The 19728-nt window shown below is 35.6% G+C and overlaps 1 protein-coding gene across 1 annotated transcript; it reads right to left on the bottom strand.

Moving 5' to 3' along the window:
- Positions 1–299: 299 nt before the first annotated feature.
- On the bottom strand, positions 300–17713 carry LOC127076882 (protein CHROMATIN REMODELING 25). The gene is made up of 19 exons (XM_051018677.1): positions 17143–17713; positions 16970–17056; positions 16506–16872; positions 16368–16424; positions 16182–16268; positions 15804–15899; positions 15528–15578; positions 14755–14829; positions 14570–14656; positions 13483–13574; positions 13273–13405; positions 12192–12311; positions 11972–12085; positions 11799–11882; positions 11605–11682; positions 11460–11518; positions 1200–1377; positions 952–1050; positions 300–833 (listed from the first exon to the last, which is right to left on the bottom strand). Exons 1-19 carry the CDS (start codon positions 17661–17663, stop codon positions 444–446), a joined length of 2775 nt encoding a protein of 924 aa, XP_050874634.1. The 5' UTR covers positions 17664–17713; the 3' UTR covers positions 300–443.
- Positions 17714–19728: the final 2015 nt, after the last annotated feature.

Here is a 19728-nt window from a genome sequence, read left to right as displayed (position 1 = left end):
GCTTCCTCTTAACTTTAACATGCTTGAGTAGTTGTACCTTTCAAGATTAACATATATATCTCTATACGAAAGTAAAGATATTTTTATATATCATATACTAAAAGAGTATGACTGAACATGTCATATATATCTCTTTTAATCACTCATAAAATCTTTGGAATAGATACCTCTAAACTAATTTGTATTTGGCAGAGAGACAACTAAGGTCGATCACAAATCACTCCATCTTTATAGATTAAACTTGTACTTGATCAAAAGTTATTGTTTTAGATAAAACACATTAACCACTTGGAACCAAATTTTCGTCAGAGATAAATGTGGCATTTTATAAATAAACAAGAAGTTAAATTCCATAAACTTGTGCTGACAATATGACGTTAATTCCCAAATAGGAAAGTGTGCCTAAATCAAACCAAATTTGGGAAAAAACTTATGAAGTAGTGTTACTCAAAATCATCATCACTGATAACAACATGACATGTTTTTTTCTGTGATACTTCATTTAGAAGAGAGTGCTCATCATTGATATCAGCAGGGCATGATCTTTTCTGTCCTGATATTTCATTTACAAGAGAGTGTTCGGTGTTCAATGCTACATCTATGTCAACTTTTTTGGTAATTCTTTCACAATTCGTTGCCTCCTTCTTCCAAGCGATCGAAGATGAATGAGATGCAGAACGTAGTGGTACTAGTTTATTATGTAAAGAAAAAGGAGTAGATTTTCGCTCAACGTTCCGCCTAGGCCTGTGTAATTCCTTTTTCTGTACTTTGGGACTGATTGAGTCAACCGGTACCAGCTTTCCATCAACTTGGTTTGTAAAGACAAAAGTCACCTAAAACATATAGAAAAGCAATTAAATTCAATTGTGTTACTTTTCGATAAATAATTTTAAAAAAAAAGGAAGATTTTGGGAATGAAAATATGTAAAAAAAGAACTATAGGACACACACCTCATCACCAGCTGAAGCCTGAAGAATACCATCTGGTACAGAGGTTGGGAAAAAATGATGGCCCCAACTACTTAAATCTTCTTCCAATGGATTCCCTACCTGCAAAAAGAAGTTTACAAAAGAGTCAAAACCACAATAATTTGTTCATTGTGTATAGATGAAATGAAGAGTTGAAAAGAAAGCATCCTACACAAAAGAGAAGGCCCTGAATAGATAAACAGTTTTTATTTAACAAAATATATACAAACCTGCTTTTCTGATCTTTTTAAATTCCCTAAGCAGCCTGCAATTTCAGCAAATCCGCCTATATCAGAGGTTTCATCATCATCATGTTCGCTATTAATCATTGTCGATAAGACATCAGTGTCTTGAGGGTCATCATATGTTTGGCACCGACTGCATCGCATATTTTCATGAATATCTGACCTAAAGAAATATAAACAAGCAGACATTAGACTGAGAGGTTATAATAGACAGTCCATGAATATTGGAGTGTCTTTTAACCCTACCAGACGATCAACATCAACCATGACTAACATTGCAAAATGACCAACTTCTTTTATGATTATTTTTGTGTTTTCAAGTTGATTCCATCAACTACATTTATTAGCTAATAGAATTGATAGAGGATACAGACGAAAAAACAGATATCCAAATGGAAATCCCGTCTCCTGGAAATAGTATATCCGAAAACCAGATCTCTATCTGTTGTTAGTTTTCAATAGATCATCGTCATTGTTGTAGATAATTATAATTTTTGTAATTAGTAGAAATTAGTCTGTATTAGCTGTCACGGGTTCATTTGTCCAGCTCACATAGTTGGTATTAGCTTATAAATATATTATTAGCATTTGTACTTTGATAACAATTGAAATAACACTCGTAATTATTTTCTAGGTGTCACAAGTTCCCGATTTTGGGGTCTTTGTTTCCGCGTAAAAAGTCTAGGCACCTCCATTGCAATCTTATGGGGATCATTTGTTTCCTGTTGGTCGTCACCTCCATCTTTGCAGTCCTTAGGAACCTTAAGTGCCTGTTTCCTGTTGGTCTTCTTCACCCAATGCAACAAATTCTCATTCGATGTTGTTCTTCCCACGTCACCGTCAGACGCCACTTTCGCACTACAACAAGCTCCCGTTTGTTGGCACTCTTTGCATGCCACCTTCAGTCGTTTGTGGTCAGTTGTCACTCTTTGCATGCCACCTTCAGTCGTTTGTTGTCACTCTTTGCACACCACCGTCAGTCGTTTGTTGTCACTCTTTGCACACCACTGTCAGTCGCCGCTTTCGCGCTGACAACCATACCTGGTATCACGAGCTCCTGCAAACTCTCTTTGCTTCCTTCTTAGTAATCCATAGGGAGCTTAAGTGCCTGTTTGTTTACTGTTGGTTGTCATCTAATGCTTCCCTCTTTGCAGCCCTTAGGGACCTTAAATGCCCGTTCTTCACACATCGCCATCAAACACCGCTCTCACACTGACAAGCATACACTTAAGGGCCGCCAGAGATTGGCAACAACCATGAAGCAAGTGACCAGAGGCCATCAGACGCACCCACTACAGCAACCATCAGTTTCAACACATGATATCAATGTGTTGCTCTCTAATCCTTCATTTGAAGCACAATTTTCCCAGTTTTCTCATTGGTACCTCTCCTGACTATTGTGAGGTCAAAATCGCGATTTGAGATACTTTTTTCGTGGGCATTATTGACACCCATCAATTTTCTCTCTGTTGTGGTTGTTTGACTAGTTTGACCAGGGGCCTCTTTGTTGTTGTTAGTAAGTTATTTTCGGTTATATTAAAGACATTGTTACGGTCATGCTCCCCTATGTCAAACCATAAATCTGCAGCAATTTCTATCTTGAATTCTCTGAATGTCACCAGTATTACCCTTGAAGATATCATGATACTTAATTCTGGTGCTACTGACCATATGACTTCGCACTCATCATATTTATCATTGTAAAACGTATGGTCAGGGAAACATCATATTACAACTGTTGGTGGATATTGTGCTCCTGTTATTGAACGCAGCAGTTTTCAAATTCGCCTTTCCTTGCAGTTGAATAGTATGCGACGTGACCTGAAGCTCTTTGGTAACCTTGTTTCTATACACAAACTTACGGAAGCTTAAAGTGTACAATGACATTTTTCTTTTCTCATTGTGTTTTCTCAAAACCTTGCAACAAGGTGGACAATTGAATTTACTAAGGAATAGGGGGTGGTTTTACTGCATTGTTTATAAAAGATGTGGTGCTAGTGGTGCATGTTTTACTCAGAAGGTACCATTTTTGGTCTGAGTCCTAGTCTACTACCTACTCTCAGGTCTTGGCTCTAACACAAACATCTTGCCCATCCCCCGCCTTCATTGATTAAGTATATGCTTCTATCATTGTTTTTGAAATAGTCTTTTGAGTCTTTTAAATGTAATTCATGTTAGTTTTGCAAACACCATTATATTACTTTTTCTCCAAGTTTTCTCAAAAGCATGTGTTTTTATTTATTTTGATGTTTTGAGATTATGATGTTTTGAGACTTGCCCCTGCTTTTAATAATTTGGGTGCAAAATAGTTTTCCTTTTATTGATAATTATACTCGAATAACTTGGTTTTATTTGATGAAAGATAAATAAAAAGTACCTCAACAGAGTATGCAGATTGAAGAAACTGTGTATGGACGCACGCAGATTCCCTAAGACTATGATTGGGAGTTTGGAGGGGAGGGGAGGGGAGGGGAAGGAATTCGAAAAATGATTTTTTTTTATAATATGGAAAATTTTAAATATGTTTTGAAAAAATGATTTTGTATAGAATGATAAAAGAGTGTTTATCATCAACATATTTTTAACTTTTAGAATACTATAATAACATAGATTTTATTTGAACAATTTGTCTAAGCCTTCCAAAACCCTCCAACCCCCTCCTCCAATACAATTTTCTATTTTCCCAAATTCGGAGAATTTTGATATTTGAATAAAAATAAATCCTCCAAAACTCTCTCCACTTAAATCCTCTTATTCTTTTCACTCAATCCTTTTATTTTTTCAAAGCCCTCTCCTCCCTTCCCCTTCAAATTCTCAAACAAAACCTAAGTGTGGTATGGGAGATTCTCAAAAGCAATGTAGACCTATGCTATAAACAAAGCCCAGAAGATCACACTATTTTATTAAACATTTTGAGGGAGGTAAACTAATTATACTTGTTTATGTTGATAATAACATTGTTACAGGTCTCACTAAGAGACAGCTGCTAAAAGAGAAATTATCAACAAAGTTTGAGATGACGAACCTTGGACGGAACCTTGGGCGGCAACTCAAGCACTTATTAAGAATTAAGGCGACATGCTCAAGAAAAGGTATATTCATCTGTCAAGGAAAGTATGTGATTGATCTTTGGCAACAAATAGGCAAACATAAATGCAAATCTGCAGGCGTCTCTATTGGTCAAAATCACATAATGAGCACCGCTAAAGTTGACAAAGTTTATCATCAGAGGTTAGTGGGTAAGTTAGTATACTTAGCCCACACTAGACCGAACTTTACATATTAATGTTGCTTGGAGAAAAAAGAAGAAAAGTGTGGTAGCTCGATCAAGTGAGTTATTATGGATGAATATTGTGTTAAATGACTTCAATATAAAGTATGAAGGTCTTATGAAGTTGTTTTGTGACAGCAAATTGACTATCAGTATTATTCATAATTTGGTTTAACATGACAAGACAAAACTCATTGAGATAGACTTACACTTTGACAAGAAGAAGTCAAATAGTGGATTGATAGTAATGGCTTACATTCCTTTCTGGCATCAATTGACTGATGTGTTAAAAAAGAGACCAACAGAATAATTTAATCCACTTACTTCCAAGTTGGGAATAATAGATATTATTCCTTCACCAACTTGAGAGGAGGAGTTTTGAATAATTCTTGTAATTGGCAAGAATTAGTTTGTATTAGTTGTCACATGCCTAATTTTCTGGCCCGTGTAGTTAGTACTTGGCTTAGAAATATAGACCAGTGCTTTTACTTTGATAACAAATGAAATAAAATTCAAAAATATCTTTCATACTTGTCTTTCAAAATGCTTGTTATACATCAAACAAATAAAAGTATGAAGTACCCTAACAGAATACCAAACAAAGATGAAAGTTGTTGGAATTTCCACCTTGCGGTTCATCCCTAGTCACCTTAATTACGGTATTTGGCTTGCATTCATTGCAGCCTCCAACACCTTCATTGTGTTGAGTTTGAAGAGGTGGATTTAGTACCACATTGCTTAGAGATATGGCATATGTTGTGTTTATAAGTGGGGACAATCCCCACCTTACAAGCCAGTTTTGTAGGGATGAATTGGACTTCCCACATCGTCCACGCTTCGGGATCATTGAAGCCCAAACGTGAAGGGGTGAGTTGGAATTTCCACCTTAATTGTGGTCCGCCCTAGTCGCCTTAATTGCAGCATTTGACTTGTCTTCATTGCAGCCCTCAACACCTTCATTGTGTTGGGTTTGAAGGGGTGAATTTAGTCTCACATTGCTTAGAGATATGGCGTGTGTTGTGTTTAGAAGTGGGAGCAATCCTCACCTTATAAGCCGGTTTTTTAGGGATGAGTTAGGCCCAACTCAACATTTGATAACTATGTTAGGTCTGTTAATCAGGAAATAATCTTTACATTTATTGTGAATAATTTACTTTCATAAAATAGAAAATTAGTCATTACGAGTTGTAATTAGTCATTAAGAATTGTAATTACATGTAATTAATCACACTATTATATATAGTATCAAATGCAATGAGAAAGGCATCAAGCCAATTTTCCTGACATGGTATCAGAAGGGTTCGATCTAACCTGTGAATCCTTGTTCTCTTGGCTAAATAGCGACATCCCACTGGATTGCTCTTGAAATCGTGTTTCTCATTCGTATTTTTGGAAATCGTGTTTCTCAATTGAAAGCTTTCAGTTGTCGTCTCATGATTTCTTCATTGTTGCTATTTCATGATTTTGATTTCGTGTTTATCGCAAGTTGTTTCGGTGATCATTGATCGTTTGGTGCTGCTAGCATATTGTGATTTGTGACTCTGTTTCGTATTCTTGGCGATTCTACTTGGTGATCGTTGTTCTTGGTGGTTCTGTTCGATGATCGTGGTTTCATTGTACGATTGTTGGTGTTTCTTGATCGTGGTTTCATTGTCGGTGTTTCTCGATCGTGGTTGTTTCTCGACTGTGGTTTAGCTACTGTGTGGGTTTACTGGTTTGCTTACCATTCTTTTTTTTACTATTTATTTAATTATTATTATTAAATAAATAAATAAAAAGCAGAAAGAAAGGGGTTTACTGGTTTGCCTAGGATTTGGATTTATCTTGTTATTTAAAATAAAAAGGGATTATGATATCATGGCTATGGAGAATGACATAAATTATTTTTGTGTCCGTTTTATCGGTAAGAATTATCCAATTTGAGAATTTTAGTTTAAAAATTATGTGAAAGGAAAGGGATTATGAAGTCACCTAGACGATGTCTCTAAGACACCTACAGAAAAGATTGCGTTAGATGCGTGGGAAACTAAAGATGCTCAGATAATCATTTGGATCCTCAGCACTATTGATCCTCAAATAATTAACAATTTGCGTTCATATTCAACTACTAAAGAAATGTGGAATTATTTGAAGCGTATTTTCAACCAAGATAATATCGCCTAACGTTTTCAGTTGGAGCTGGAAATAGCTAATTACAAACAAGGTATTTTATTTGTTCAAGAATATTATTCTGATTTTTTGAATCTGTGGACAGAACACTCTTCTCTTATACATGTCAATGTTCCCAAGAATTCTCGCGCGGCTATTCAAGAGGTCTACAACACAAGTAGCCGAGATCAATTTCTCATGAAGCTTCGCTCAGAATTTGAAGTTGTCAAAGGTGCTTTGCTGAATAGGAACCCAGTTCCTTCTTTAGATACATGTGTTGGAGAGTTTTTGAGAGAGGAACAACGTCTTATTACTCAAGGAGTCATGTCTAATGAAGTTGTTATTTTCGAGCCTATGACGGTTGCATATGCTGCTCAAAGTAAAGGCAAAGGTCGTGATATGAGACAAATTCAGTGCTTCTCTTGCAAATAATTTGGACATATTGCTCGTAGTTGTAGTAAGAAGTTTTGTAATTATTGCAAGCAGCAGGGACATATTATCTCTGAGTGCCTCACACGTCCTCCACGACCAACACAACGTTCGATGCAAGCATTCCATGCAACTACAAATTATGCAGTTGGTCCTTCCAATGGCGGCACATCAAACGGAGGTGCTATACAACCTGAACTAATTTAACAAATGGTACTTTCTACTCTTTCGGCCTTGGGAATTCAGGATAAGTCTTTTAGTATTTCTCGCCCATGGTTTCTTGATTCTGGTGCATCCAATCACATGACAGGTTCCTCTAAATACTTGCACAATTTACAATCTTATCATGGTAATCAGAAAATTCAAGTAGCTGATGGTAATACTTTATCTATCACTGATGTTGGCGATATAAACACCGACTTTCGGGATGTTCTTGTATCACTTGGACTGGCTTCCAATTTATTGTCTATTGGTCAATTGGTAGATAAAAATTATGATGTTAACTTTTCTAGTACTGGTTGTCTTGTGCAGGAGCAGGTGTCGGGGAAGGTGATTGCGAAGGGGCCTAAAGTGGGAAGGTTGTTTCCAATACAATTTATTTCTAATCATTTATCTTTTGCGTGTAATAATGTTTTGAATTCTTATGAGGATTGGCATAGAAAATTGGGTCATCCAAACTCTTCTGTTTTGCCTCATTCATGTAAAACTGGTTTGTTGGGAAATAAAAATGTTATTTCTAATGTCTTTGTTTCATGTTCTGTTTGTAAATTGGCTAAAAATAAAACACTTCATTTTTTGTCCGATGCTCACCGTGCCTCATCTTGTTTTGAGATGATTCATAGTGATGTATAGGGAATGTCTCCCGTCGTTTCTCATGCTCACTATAAATATTTTGTCACATTTACTGATGATTATAGTCGTTTTACTTGGATATATTTTCTATGTTCTAAATCTGAAGTATTTTCTATGTTTAAGAAATTTTTGACATATGTTGAAACTCAATTTCAAGCAAGTATTAAAACATTTCGCTCTGACTCAAGTGGTGAGTACATGTCTCATAAGTTTCAGGAATACCTTCAACAAAAAGGCATTTTGTCTCAACGATCTTGTCCCAATACCCCTCAACAAAATGGTATGGCAGAACGTAAGAATCGTCATTTGCTTGATGTAACACGCACCTTACTTCTCCAAGCTTTTGTACCATCCCGATTTTGGGTGGAGGCTCTTTCCACAGCCGTCTTCTTGATCAATTGTCTTCCTTCTACGGTTATTGATCTTGATTCCCCTTTCTTTTGTCTTTTTAAAATTCATCCTGATTATAGTACTTTACATACTTTTGGGTGTGTGTGTTTTGTTCAATTACCTCCTTTTGAAAGGCATAAGCTTGGAGCACAGTCCGTTCAATGTGCATTTATGGGATATAGTCACTCTCATAAGGGATTTGTGTCTTATGATGTCACTAACCATCGTTTTCGCATTTCTAGAAATGTGACATTTTTTGATAATCAGTTTACGTTTCCCTGTGTTTCTCCTGTCATTAATGATATTGTTACTCTTCCTAAGTTTTCTATTATACCTCAATCTATAGAACGTTATAAACCAGGTCATGTATATGTCCAAAAACACAGACAACAGGTTCCCACACCCATTCCCGACGCTAAACCGCTACCTGATCCTGTACCGGTTGAACCACGGCGTTTTGGTCGAGTATCTCACGCACCAGATAGATATTCACCAAACAGGTATGATTCCTCACATACTTCTCTGACTGCCACACTCTCTAGCATATCTATTCCTACTTGTTACTCACAGGCTGTTAAAGATGTGCGATGCATAAAAGCAATGAATGAACAACTTCAAGCTCTTCAAGAGAATTTCACATGGAATATTGTCTCTTGTCCTCCTGATGTCAAACCTATAGGTTGCAAATGGGTGTATTCTGTGAAATTGAATTCGGATGGGTCCCTCAATCGTTACAAGGCTCCTTTGGTTGCTTTAGGAAACAAGCAGGAACATGGAATTGATTATGATGAGACATTTGCACTGGTTGCCAAAATGACAATTGTTCGCACGATCATCTCTATAGCTGCTTCTAGTAGGTGGTCTCTTCATCAAATGGATGTGAAGAATGCTTTTCTTCATGGTGGCCTAACAGAAGATATTTATATGACTCCACCTCAAGGCTTATTATCTTCATCTAAAGGCGTGTGCAAGCTCAAACGCTCCTTATATGGTTTGAAACAGGCACCTCGAGCATGGTACGAGAAATTTCACTCCACTCTACTTGGATTCTCCTTTACTCAGAGTCAGTATGATTCCTCTTTATTTATTCATAGTACATCTGCAGATATTGTTCTGCTTCTTTTGTATGTTGATGATATGGTTATTACTGGTTCTGATCATGCTTCCATTCAACAACTTAAGCAACAGTTACAGGCCTCATTTCACATGAAAGATCTGGGTAATCTACACTATTTTCTTGGTCTTGAGGTTCATTCTACATCCGAGGGCATCTTTCTCCATCAACACAAGTATGCTACAGATTTGATTTCTATGGCCGGTCTTGAATCGGCTAATCCGGTAGATACTCCTCTTGAGGTTAATGTTAAATATCATCGTGATGATGGTGATCATTTGTTTGATCCCTTATTGTATCGACAACTTCTGGGTAGCCTCAACTAGTTGACTATTACTCGCCCTGACACATCTTTTGTTGTTCAACAAGTAAGCCAATTCATGCATTCTCCTCGCCATCTTCACTTGGCTGCAGTTCATCATATAATTCGTTACTTAAAGGGAACATCTCACCGCGGATTATTCTTTTCCGTTGGAATTTCTGTTCAGTTGAGTGCTTATAGTGATGTTGATTGGACAGGGTGTCCTGATACTCGTCGATCTGTTACTGGTTGGTGCATGTTTCTTGGTTCTTCATTGATCTCTTGGAGAAGTAAGAAGCAAGCAAGAGTTTCTAAATCTTCTACTGAATCAGAGTATCGTGCCATATCTGCTGTTTGTTCAGAAATACTTTGGCTTCGTGGTCTTTTGGCTGAACTTGGATTTCCCCAAATAGAGCCAACTTCACTTTATGCTGACAATACAAGTGTCATTCAAATTGTTGCAAATCCTATTTTTCATAAACGCACCAAACATATAGAAGTTGATTGTCATTCAATACACGACACCTACAATGATCGAATGATATCACTTCCTTACGTCAGTACTCAGTTGCAGGTTGCAGATATTCTACCAAGGTTGTTCCACGCCCACGACATCAGTTTCTTGTTAGCAAATTGATGCTCCTTGACCAGCCACATCAATTTGAGGGGGATGTTAATCAGGAAATAATCTTTACATTTATTGTGAATAATTTACTTTTATAGAATAGGAAATTAGTCATTACGAGTTGTAATTAGTCATTATGAAATGTAATTACTGACACTATTATATATAGTATCAAATGCAATGAGAAAGGCATCAAGTCAATTTTCCTGACAAGGTCATCAATTCTTTGGAGATCAACATGAGGGAGCATTTTTACGTTTGGACATTTCTTTATAAGCAACACACTTTGTAAGAGACACACCACATAATCACCCAAAATCTTAAAATGATAAGTGTGTGGATTCTCTCCCTTATAAATGTTCAAGTCCCCAATTTTCTAATCAATGTGGGACTTCCCCACACTTGTTTTTCTCAACACTCTCCATCAAGTATGAGTTTATCACCAATGCTCTCATCAAGCAGGGGCTCTTTCATCCACATACACTTGTACCGTCGTTAACACTTTTTCAACAGAACATGTCTTCTACATATCACTATGTAGATTGTAATTTTGATACAAGGATGTAGAGAGTAATTTTGATACAAGGAAGTCAATGGCTATGATACCAGAGTTAGATCATCAATTCTTTAGAGGTCAACATGAGGGAGCATTTTTATGTTGGTCATTTATTTATATACAACACACTCTGTGAGAGACACACCACATAGACACATACTCGCCCAAAATCTTAAGATGATAGGCCTGTGGATTATCTCCCTTATAAATACTCAAATCTCCACTTTTCAAATCAATGTGGAACTTCCCCGCCCTTGCTTTTCTCAACAAAAGCTAATGATATACACCCTCTATCTACTTTTATTACATCAATCTTCATACAATCAAGCAGGACCCACCGAAGCAAATAGATTTTCTTTCTATATAAATTTGAATATTTAGGGTTAGAATTAGAACTAATTGATCTTAGTATGCAACATCACGATAACTTTGATAGATTGACCGCAAATTTTAAAGTGCCCCCAACTAAATATGTTATCTTTCTTCTTTTCCATTAATTCCAGGTATCATAAGTTCATAACAAGAGAATATATAGATCAAAAGGAAAAGAATGCATTACTTGACGTTCTCATCAAAAGTAAACAAATTGCGAAGATCCTCTGTCGAAAGAAAGTTACCCTGAAAATCATAAATAGATTATAACATATGAAGGATTGTAAAATATGGAATAGGTAGCATCAACTTGAACACATGGTAGAAGCAACCTGTGCCGCGACGCTGTCATTTTGCTCTCGCTGAATAACCTTTTGCAACCCTTCTTTTGACATTTGACGCTGGTAGACCTACAAATAACTTGATGGATTCAGTAGCAGAAATAGCTCAAGGAAGGAACTGATATCGAATCAATAAACAGCACAAGATAAATTTCTGTTTACTCAATTATCACAATAATGTAAACCTTTTCTTCTATTGTTCCGGCACTCAAAAATCTATAAATATAAACTCTTTTCTTCTGTCCATCCCTCCACACTCTTGCTGCAGCCTGATTATAGGAAAGAATTGTAAACAAATGAAAATCAGTTAGACTGTATATAAAGATTTCAGCTGTTACAATTGAAGCCAGTGTATTACTTGTTTATCATTTGCTGGATTCCAATCAGGATCAAACAAGACGAGTCGATTTGCCCCAATTAAATTGAGTCCACAACCACCAGCCTTGCTGCTTAAAAGAAAAACAAATTCATCCTGCAATATGACAAAATGTTTCTATCAAAGATAATTGCATGTATTGGTGCAATTTCAAAGAGAAGAAACAACACTAGAATTGGAAATTTCAAGGGAACCCATTTACCTTAGATGGGTCATTCAAGCAGTTGACCAACTTTTGCCTTTTACTGATTGATGTAGCGCCATCAAGCCTTAAGTGAGGGTACCTTTGTTCCCGACACAATTGAGCAAAAAGATCAAGAGTCTGTTACATGGGAGATAGTTTAGGGTCACAACAGATAAATAGAACAGCAACAAAAGCAGCATGAAAGATTCAATTAGCCACATGGATGATTAAGAAAGATGAATACACATCTAATTGTACAGTTGTGAGCTTGAACCCATATGTACCTTGAAAAATATAATTGTTGCTGTTGGGTTTCAATATTCTAGTCACTTCCTTTAATTAACTATTTTTTATTAGTATTCAATGCTCTAACTGAAATATTACCTAGTAATTTTTTGTCTGATAAAACTAGAGAACAGTCAGAAAATATCACATTTCGTTTTCCTTCATTGGGTTGATTTATTTTCTTCTCTAATAACATGGTTACCAGAGGATAGAGGGAGAAAATGTAGGAGAAAGCAATTAGCTGATCGGGTAGTTTTCGGTGGGAGGGATTAGGTACTTAAATCGCCAGAGTAAGAGGAATCAATTCGATAAAATTATTTTTCTTCCTACTTCTGTTAATTCCCATTTTTCAAAACAGTATCTATCAGACTACCATTAACAGTATTTCAATTTTCAAACAAGGGCGGCACTATCAACACTTAATGCAATCTAGATTCACCCACGTAAAATTGAATAATAGATGTGGTTTGTATCTGTTAAGTTAGGTGAAAAAAACTTACAATTGTTTATTTCAAAAAAAAAAAAAAAACCTTTATTGCTCCATTAAAAGTGATAGGCTATATGGACTAAACTTATATGTTTATCATATTTCTAGCCAAACTATTGACGTCTAAGTTTTACTTAATAGTTTTTCCTAAAATTTAAAATTGTTCATTTCATAAAAAATATATGAATCATCTCACAAAAGTACGGAACTCTAATCATTCTAAACCTCCTCTGCTAGTTCCATTAAACAGTTGTGTTGGTTAGCTACAAGCCTAAACCTACTATTGAAAAATAGTTCCATGACATAACTTTTCTTGCTACCACATGCCTGAGTATAGTTTGAGACAAGAACAATGCGATCATTTGTTCTCTGACGTAATTGAGCAAGTAACCTTGCCAAGACTTGCATTTTACCAGAAAGCTCAACCCAGCCTCCATGTCCTCCTGTCCATGATCCAGACCTACAAATTATCCCCCATAGAATGACTAAATTGTGGCACCAAAAGTATAAGTCTAACTGAAACATAAACTAAATTACCTTCCAGATGACATATTTGGAGGGAAGAATCGGATGCAGTTCTCAAAACCTGAAGTTCCTGGACTCCCACTTCGTATGGTATCATAGATGAGCTGCAAGACATTATTGTTATGAGGAAGAAAGTATGTCCAAAACCAACCAAACACTAAAGGAGAAGATGGTTTCTTTCACAATTATTAACAAAGGATCTTAGGTTTAAAGGAGGAAATGAATGAAAATAAATTATTACAAATAGTCTTCTTGCTAATTACAATGACACCCATAGAAGAGCTTCAGACTATTTTTAACATATAAGGAAAAAACTAACCAAGTTTACAAAGTGTATTTTGTCCAAGCATATAAACAGTAGCAATAGAAAGAGGGGATTTCTTAATGCACCTTATATGTTTTTTAGGTACCAAGCGAAAATCCAAAAATACCCCCCAGTTTCCGGAGATGCATCTCCGGACGCCCCTAATGCGCACAATTCATTCGTTTTTTAGCCAAATCCCAATTTTATGAATAAATTCATTTCGGAAATGCATTTCCGAAAATACATCTCCGAAAAATTTCCGGAAACTGCTAAAAATCTGCTTAAATATAGATCATTTATGTTCATTTCAAATTCAGCAGAGGTATCTAGATCCATATCCAAACTTGCCACGCCAATATGATCTCCGCCACTTTCTAGCCTCAAACTTAAAATAATCATTTGGCATGTTCACACCAGCAGCATAATCTACAGCTTAATTCCATGCCATGTCATTATCCATAACATTCAGCATCTATAAATGCCCCAAAAATTCTTCACAGTAGCCAACATCAAATACAACACTATTTAAGCAGATTTTTAGCAGTCTCCGGAAATGCATTTCCAGAAATTTTCCGGAGATGCATTTCCGGAATAAATTTATTCTTAAAATTGAGGTTTGACTCAAAAACGAATGAATTGTGTGTATTGGGTGCACCCGAAGATGCATCTCCGAAAATTGGGGACATTTTTGGATTTTCGCGTGGTCCCTAAGAAACATATAGGATGCATTAAGAAATCGTCTAGAAAGAAACCCCTCCTTCCATCGCCCAAAAAACAAAAAGATTTAAATCATACCTTTGGATGATTGCATAACTTTTTTAGAGCTGTTATGTAGGCCAAAATCTTTGATTGCTTCACTTCTTCATTAATCACCCGTTTAACCTGCATTTGAGGAAACATATTTATCTATTCAGGCTCGACAACCTTGTAATGGTCAATCTTATGAAAAATGTGTTTGCTCAAACAAAACTGGACATTACATTTTTGGATTGTATGAAATGTTTATATAGATCTGATTGTAGCGGAGTCAACTTGCAGCAAACAACTTCAACTATCTGTACCACAAGTAAAAGATCATGGATATGACTCATACGAGATTAAGAGGACCAGATGATTATCAATTACCCATACAGTTTCTTTTTGTGTGCTTTATTTAAGGACTTTTTCTTCAGTCAAGGTAATAATATATATGTAAACAAAATATATGATTAAATATTTCAATACTAAACATCATCTGAAATCTACCTTCTCATGGAATCAAATGTCATCGCCAAATCCTAAAAATTTCTTCGTAGGAAAAACTATTTTTCATAACCTAAGCTACTGGGAATCAACAAAAGCCTGAAATCAGCGTAATCATCTCCAAGGAGATTTATTTAGATGAGCAACTTTCGTGGGATAAGATTAGGCTTTAGCTTCGACTTATGTATAGCACAATACATGGTATTTTTACTAGATGTTCTCATTCAGATATCTTGAGGGATTGGAAAGCTTTGATTCGTCAATCTTTTTTCTTTCTCTATTGTTTATTTTACTTTTTATCTTGATGAAATATTTTTATCATATCAAAAAACGTGTATAGTTTTGAATCTTTTGATTATCTAATGCATGGCTTATGGAAAGAGACTTCTTTTAAGAACACTGCAGAAGATAAGATTGGATGTATGGTAATCATAACTTTATAAAGAAAGAAAGAAGATGTGATAGAATATTGCAATTTTCAGTCTGTTTGGCAGACAGAAAAATACACTACCTTCGGTGGTAAATGATTTGATAACAACGCATTAGTCCGTCTTAGTATGAACTGCAAAAACAAATTGGCAAGTCAATTTCATGAAAACAAAAGTATATTTTCTTGACAGACAGAATACACGGTAGCACTACATTGTCATTTAGCTATCAATTCTGTATAACACTTTCTATTTACTAGCAGGATCATAACATTAAGGACTAGTGATGGATAATAATACAGCTCTCTGAAAGTACATAGTAAAGTCTAATTTGCATGCACAGCCCAAGAAAATATAACCTGATTAACTTTGGCACTTAATTCTGCAGTACGTTCAGCACCGAGTTTCTTCTCTTCTGCAGTAGCAGCAGGTTCTCTTCCACAAATTATTGGCGCCTTTATGATGCAGTGCAGGTAAGCCACAGTCAAAATCAGAAAAGCAGAAGGGTAAACTCATTCTAGCATGATATATTCTGGAAGCATTTTGAAGTTAGTTTGACTTCTTGTTGTAGTAATAACAATAGAAATATGCCGTACATACCATTGAATATTGACTTTTATTTGACAACTGAACAAGTCCTTCCTAGTTTCTAGTATATTCTGACATTATATGAATTATGAACTTAAGCTTTAGAAACAATGTGTAGCCATAATCTAAAATGTAATGTATAGATGTACCTCAAAATAACGTCGAAAATGTGCAATGGGTCCCAATACTCCAGGATTAGTAAAGTTAACCATTGCAAAGAATTCGTCTAAGTCATTCTGCAAGTGGCACATGCCATACACAAAATAAAATAAACAAATACTTGGGATTATAACTCACGGCACAACGCAGACAGCTAATCATGCATAAATCCTCACCTGCAAAGGAGTTCCTGACAACAAAACTCTACGTTTGCATGGGAGAGCAGCCAATGCCTAATCCAAGAAGTATTTGTGAGTAACTCAGAAACATGCCTGTAAAGAGGATGGGGGAGGGAGATTAAATAGTAAGAGTACCCGGTTTGTTATTGTCTGGTCGTTTTTCAGTCTGTGAGCCTCGTCACATATGAGGAGATCACACGAGCCACTATCAATAAACTTGGACGAATGCATTCGGAATGTCTCATATGAAACAATGAGCACCTGCAAATTGCTTCGGGGACTTGTAAAACTGTTTATCCCGGAGATAACATCTTCTCGTGTGGTTTCACAAAGAGCAACAAGGCGAATTCTTTCTCCAACCCACTTTTTGATTTCAGCTTCCCAATTGCTAACTAGACTGGTAGGAGTGACAATGATGGCCTTTGTAACCATAGGGTTCCCATGAAAGCCTTGACAAATAAGAGTGTATAGTAATGTAATGGACTGCAGTGTCTTCCCCAAACTGTGGGGTAAGGTAAGGAACAAAAGCAGTCATAGGTAAGTAAGGAGAATTGAGAAAGAAAACAAAAGATTTTTTGTAAATAAGAAGAATAAGTTACCCCATATCATCGGCCAAAATGCATCCATTGATATCAGGTGTGTCACACAGTCCTGCGACACAGTCAAACATAAACTGAACCCCTTCTCTGCATCAAAGAAGTAGAAAGGAATAAATGGTTATTAGTATGACTATGATCGAAGAAAAATAGATTAATTGAGGCGGATTAGTCACCTCTGATGCGGACGAAGGAAACGAACGAGCAACGTATCAACTGATATCGGTGTGAAACTGGAATGAGGAGGATCCTCGTGTGGAGGTTGCCAGAGTACAAGAGGATCAATTCCAGGGGGTAAAGATGAGGGTTTCGGTTCCTCATCGGGGAGTGGGACATTCAAATTGAAGTCCAATAAAGGGGAGGGTGTAGGGTTAGGAATAGGAATAGGAATGGGAGTAGTGGAACCCCATGGGACAAACCTTTTGCGAGCAGAGAGCCTACGAGAAAGGTCTTGATTGTTAGTATAAGCAGCATCGGAAGGAGGTTTGAACGGTTTTCTGCAAACAGCGGCTCCACTGGTACCTACTGATAACACTCGCGGTAGCAATGATTGTCTCTTCACGATCAGGTTGCCTTTGACGAGTGCCTCTACATTTTGAGATTTCAGCTGTTCAACTTCAATTTCAGAGTCACCGGAATCGGAATCGGAATCGAAATCGGAAGAAGACGACGACAACAGTTCCTCTTGGTCCTCCATTTGGATTCCAATTCAATTATCCTTTGCCGCCAAACTATATAAATACAACCAAATATAAATCATTCTTAACTTCTTTTATTAGCATCTACAGTCATTTGGAAATTATAGATATAATAATAATAAAAATAATAATAACTATTATTATTATTATAATAATAATAATAATAATAATAATAATAATAATAATAATAATAATTGAAATGTATCTATTCATTTGTTATGTTACGTTACATGTTATGTTCATCTCAAAAACACTTTATATGCCTTCTATTGTTTCTGTTTTATTTACTTTTGCAATACCAATTGAAATGTATTTACAACCACTTTCAACTTCTGTTTATACTGAGAATGACTTTATAATAAGTCTTTGAATAATTGCTTATAAATGATTTGTACCACTATTTTTTATCTTTTCATTTTACAAACTATTAGCTTTACTGTTTGCTTTAACCGGATTATTTTGTTGTCTTGAACACCAGTTTATACTAATAACATGCGTTTTTGTGTTGTGGTAAATCTTTATGAAAGTATAATATCCAATTAGTTTTCATATTTTATGACATTGCGTTTACTAACAAGGCATTTGTAAGCTACTTAAACTTCTTCTTATACTCAGATTGCATTTTCAAAAGGCTTTGCATATTTTATGGCTTCCACATAGTTTCTTTCCTTACCTTCTTTTGTTACATGTAGAAATGGTGATTCAAGATGCAAAGGTATACACCCTATAATGTTTATTCCACATCCTATTAATGATTATCAGTGTCATCTAATTTGCATTTGCATCTACTATAATAGTTTGTAAAATGGGGAACCATTAAAGAATTATTTGCATTTACATTGGATGGAGATGTTGATTAAACACAAAATTTATACATTGTATAATGGGGAACCATTAAAGAATTATTTACCTCTCAAGGCTTGTGAAAATCATCTCAAAGTTATGTTCAATCTTACACATAATATATTCCAATACTGCAAAATTTATACACTTCCCTTCAATGTTATGAAACATGTTGCAGGAAATTCTTTTGTAAATTGGTTGAAGTCTATTAAAACTATCACTCATACTACACCATGCAATGTCGTCCTCGATATACTGTTCAACATTCTATTATAGTAAGATCAAGTTGCAGTTGTTAGTTTCTAACAACTGATGAATAAAACTAATATATGCAACAAAGTGCAATATAATAAAGTTCCATTTGTTACTTCACAAAACTAATTAAATTACATCTGTCTCGATTGTGTATTAGTAAGATCTTTTTTTAATTGCACAATTTTTTAATATCCAATTTATATGGTAACTTTAATTTATGGTTTTTCAGTTAATATTTCTTCGTGTCATTTTAAGTCTTGATGCAATACATGTTGCTCTTAATTTACCTTCATCATGCCAATGTGAAAGTATAAGCCAGAAGTTTTTATTTTGAGTGTGATATGAACAACTATTTTACATCCTAGATTTTCATTTTATGCATTGTCAAGGTACACCACACTACAAAGAAAAGATCAATGATTACTCTCCAAACACACATGTGTACATTTCTAAAGCCAACTCTCATTTTGCAAATTCATTGATTTCAACTAAGTACATGTAGATAACATTGGTATCATCCAATGCTTTCTAGGTATTCTAACAATTACAAACCAAACAATGTTCAACATACAACATTAACACCAAAGACACCTATGAATCCTACAATTCACACACTGGAACATGGTTTTCCATTCAACACACTGTCACTTCCTATTTTTACCCCAGCTGCAAATTTGGACTTTAATAGTGCAGACTATGACCCTTTTGCAGGTTTCTCTATACTTTTATATGTTTCTCCTTCAAGTATATGTTTCTCAAGTTTGAAATTAGTTTTCTAGCATCACTCTTTTTAAAAAACTTTCCAAGATACTTCATGTGTTACTAATTTAAAGTATATACTTTAACTGCTATCATCTAATATTTACAGTTTCAATGGCAATATAGTCTATATATTTGCTTAGAATTAAATTTATGTATTTTATAGTTTACAAACAGTATGTTTGAAAGCCATATATATTGGTGGGT

The sequence above is a fragment of the Lathyrus oleraceus genome, chromosome 4 (assembly GCF_024323335.1).
Source record: "Lathyrus oleraceus cultivar Zhongwan6 chromosome 4, CAAS_Psat_ZW6_1.0, whole genome shotgun sequence".
NCBI lineage: Eukaryota > Viridiplantae > Streptophyta > Magnoliopsida > Fabales > Fabaceae > Lathyrus > Lathyrus oleraceus.
The sequence above is the reverse complement of the archived record's forward strand: the minus strand, read 5'-3'. Positions and strand labels throughout refer to the sequence as shown.

Coding starts and splice junctions, on each gene's coding strand:
- LOC127076882 (XM_051018677.1), bottom strand. CDS start 17,663: ATGGAGGACCAAGAGGAACTGTTGTCGTCGTCTTCTTCCGATTTCGAT. Junction 15,900..16,181: donor ATTTTCGACGTTATTTTGAG/GTACATCTATAC, acceptor TGCATCATAAAG/GCGCCAATAATTTGTGGAAG. Junction 12,086..12,191: donor GCTTGAATGACCCATCTAAG/GTAAATGGGTTC, acceptor GTCATATTGCAG/GATGAATTTGTTTTTCTTTT.